At 36.8% G+C, this 3801-nt stretch overlaps 2 protein-coding genes across 2 annotated transcripts; both read right to left on the reverse strand.

Moving 5' to 3' along the window:
- Positions 1–389: 389 nt before the first annotated feature.
- On the reverse strand, positions 390–1550 carry LOC110933080 (protein FAR1-RELATED SEQUENCE 4-like). Its single transcript, XM_022176320.1, has 2 exons — positions 1275–1550; positions 390–1178 (listed from the first exon to the last, which is right to left on the reverse strand). Exons 1-2 carry the CDS (start codon positions 1548–1550, stop codon positions 390–392), a joined length of 1065 nt encoding a protein of 354 aa, XP_022032012.1.
- A 204-nt stretch (positions 1551–1754) lies between these two features.
- Positions 1755–3425, reverse strand: LOC110933081 (protein FAR1-RELATED SEQUENCE 5-like). The gene is made up of 4 exons (XM_022176321.1): positions 3254–3425; positions 2341–3133; positions 1957–2218; positions 1755–1847 (listed from the first exon to the last, which is right to left on the reverse strand). The coding sequence occupies exons 1-4, from the start codon at positions 3423–3425 to the stop codon at positions 1755–1757; spliced, it is 1320 nt and encodes a 439-aa protein (XP_022032013.1).
- Positions 3426–3801: the final 376 nt, after the last annotated feature.

Raw genomic sequence — 3801 nt, forward strand, 5'->3', positions numbered from 1 at the left:
TGGCTTGGATTATTCTGAATGATTTTTATTTGTAATATAATATCAATATCATATGAAATGTCATATAAAATGAATGTGAACAAATCCATCAGACGTGTAAATATGATGTCAACATCGATGTTACCATAAAACAAAGTAATGCATACATGTAGTATAATATCACATTGAATATAACGTCAAAATATGTAACACCGTGTATGCTTATATAACATAAACTCAAGTTTAAACATGTGACACAATCCATAAAAAAACATGTCATCACAAACATGATGCATGTGTAATACTAGAAAAAAATCCATAATCACACGAAATTTATTCGATGCACATGTGTAATGTAAGAGTCACATTGCTTATTATGTAAAACAATTCTCGATGTTGTATAAACCAAATCACTCTTCAAGCGGGTCGGACGAACGTATGGTAGATCTTCTAGTGGATCTTCTAGTGGCCCGAGTACAAATGCGAGACGATGGTCCAACAGATGTATCACCGTTAGACAAATCAACAACACCAACGTGACATGAATCTTCTGGAACAGTAACATTACCAGCTTTAGCAGCTTTTGCAGCAGCAGCCGCGACTTCTTTGGCAGCCCGAACTTTTTCACAATTACGTGAGTCATGATCATTAACGTATTTCTTGCATTTTCCACACAGCCTAGTAGTTTTAGCACTATTAACAACAGCCTTTTCCCCCGGACCAATGAGTCGATGGTTGGTACCGCACCCTTTGTTCCGGATGCCTTGTGGCGGATTTATCGAGACTTCCATATCTTCAGGCTGTTTGAGAAGGTCACTGATCACAACTGATGTCTTGTTACACGCCGGTTCGGTCGGGAATTCGCGAAACACACGGTTCCTAATTTCTTTAATTTCACCAGACAACTCAGAAAGTTTACCAATATTACGCCTTAAACGATCAGTACACTCAATTACCAAATCAAAAATCTCATTCCGGATTACAGATTCCGCGTCTGTATCAGCAGAATACCTGTTCGACATGCTAAAAACCCTCCTTGGCAATATGTCTCGTTTCCATCTACCAGGTTGATACTGAACGGGAATTTCGTCAACCTGGTTGTATCTATACACGCAAAAGGCATGCCTACACAAATAGCCAAGGCGCGTATAACCCATACACGAACATGAAACCGATCTATCACGTGTATCAAAACTGACCTGCATCACATGTGTATATGTTACAAAGGTTAAAAAACATAACGTTGATAATTATAATGAACATATGTAATACAACCATATAATAAGCCAAATTACCTCAAATTCATTAATATCTTTGTACTGCCTGTTAGTATGAACAATGGTATAAATTTTTACCCCATCAAGTTCTGGGGTTTTTGAAGCAATATAGCAGAATGTCATGCCTCTGTATATCTCTTTTTGCACCTCCAAAAACAGCGTATGTGTATATAACTCCGAGGCATGTCTTTCAATAGGCACGTTCTTCGGCATTGATGGTGCTATTGTGTTACTTTCGAACTCCAATCTGCGTTGAGTGTACCGTTGCCCATCAATTGCTGTGTCGAAACACATCAAGAATTGCACGAGCGTGTTTGTTCCACTAGAATTTGTTTTAAACAGGGAATTCGAACTCTCGCACCTCGAGGTGGTTTTCATTAGACAACACATGTGCACATCCCTAAAATAGCACGGAACCCATTGATCCCTAATCTCATACATCTCGTTCAGCCAATTATTTTCTTTCAAGTGTAACCCTTCCATAAGCAAATTCCATCTTTATTCAAATTCTTCAGGTGTGATAAACAAATTCCAAACCAGCTTATGTATAGCAGCTCTCAAGTCTATATTTTCCAATACATCACCTGCAATCTGAATAATAATAAAAAAAAAAAAAACACACACAAACATAAATGAATGAGATTAAAGTATACAACTATTACACGTATGTAGATGAATGTATGTAAAAATACTATCATACCTTTGCAGGAATTTTCCTTACAATATGCCACATACACAGCCGGTGAATAGCTTTATTGAATACACCAGAAACTGCTTGCTTCATCGCAGCATCCTGATCGGTCAACACCAACGTTGGTTGCTTATTGTTATGAGCTTTAAGGAATGTGGTAAGCAACCACGTGTAAGAACCAATTGTTTCATCGTATAATAGCCCAGCACCAAATGTGACACACTTTTTATGGTGATCGACACCGGTAAACGGAACAAATATCATGTTATACCTTCAAAACAAAATAAAACAATGAATTTAGTGTAATATGACAAAAATAACATCAGTAATACATTCATTAATAAAATAAAATTGTTATTACATAGATGTAATACAACAAGATAGAAAACTTACTGATTCGTATGATATGTTGCATCAAAACCTAACACATCTCCGAAGGCTTCGTAATTGCATTTGGATACGTCATCAGCCCAGAACAATGATCTTAACTCACCGTCAACCACCACACATTCAAAAAAGAAATTTGGCAGGTTTATCATACGAGATTTTAACGTATCAACAACCATTTGTGCATCCTTCTTGCCGATAAAAGACCGTAGATCTCTAGTGAAATTTTTGAATTCTACTACAGTTCCTTGTACATTATGGTGCCCACCCTTTAACGAAGCTCGAATCTTATGCGCGACATTAGGGCCAATTTTGTTCAAGCTTAGTTTGTGAATGAACCTCTGGTCGTCATAACTAAGTTTCCTCCTTTTTCTGGTAAAGTCCAGATTGTCCTTGTCGACCAATCCATGATTATGAGCTTCAATAAAACCGTAAATGAAGAATTTTGTAGTGCCTGAGATAGCTTTAAGCTTTAGCCGCGCCCTGCAGTCAGTAACTTTGTAGCTGCTACTTCGAGATACTTTAAAAGCACTAGGGTCCATCGATTCAAGTTGTGTTTGCTTAGGTTTACTGGATCTGGTACATTGCATATACCTATGTGTAACAACCGTTCCCTTTTTCTTCAAGGCACCCAAACGTACAGAAAACCCAGACCTCTCAGCATAAGACTTGTACATATTCTCAACGTCGCTCCATGTGTCAAAAACCATTCCGATAGTAGGTGTATATTCAGGAGACACCAAAGGTTTCCAGAACTTTGTTCCATCAGTTGTTATGTATACATGGCTGGTTATATCTCCTTCAATATGAACACGAAAATTACAGACAAATAAAGAAAAAACATTGCACATTGCACATCGTAATATAAACATGTATACACATGTGTAATACACATTTTTTTAATAAATAAATAAATTACCTAATTGATCAACGTCATACAGACGTAATGGACGGACATTATGACTGCCATAACTTGAATTGTTAGCATCAGTTGACTCATCGATGCGTTCATGTCCGTCATCATCGTTAGAACCGATTAATGTGTCAACAATATTTGCACCATTGTTTATAGAACTGCTGGATGAAGCCATACCTGAACGATTTAACAACAATATCGAGTAAACAAGAATCAAACATGTCCGAATTCCGATTATGAACAATATGTGATAAAATAAACATGAAATCCGATTACCTACGATTGTTAAACACGAATCTGGATACGAAACAGCTTTAATTCCTTATGAGATCCGTTATATGTATGAGTAATTGATACAATTATGGAATTGATTGATGTAAGATTCGATAATTGTTGAACACGAAACCTCCGTGAAGAAGAAAATCGATACTGTGTGTGTGGTTTATGAATTGGGCGAACAGAAAGCGTGTAAATATGTTTGTTGACAAAAATACCCCTATGTTTACTAGTTTTTTGGTTTTCTCATTTATATCTAGTTTTCTCATGATCCT

This window comes from Helianthus annuus, chromosome 4, assembly GCF_002127325.2.
Source record: "Helianthus annuus cultivar XRQ/B chromosome 4, HanXRQr2.0-SUNRISE, whole genome shotgun sequence".
NCBI lineage: Eukaryota > Viridiplantae > Streptophyta > Magnoliopsida > Asterales > Asteraceae > Helianthus > Helianthus annuus.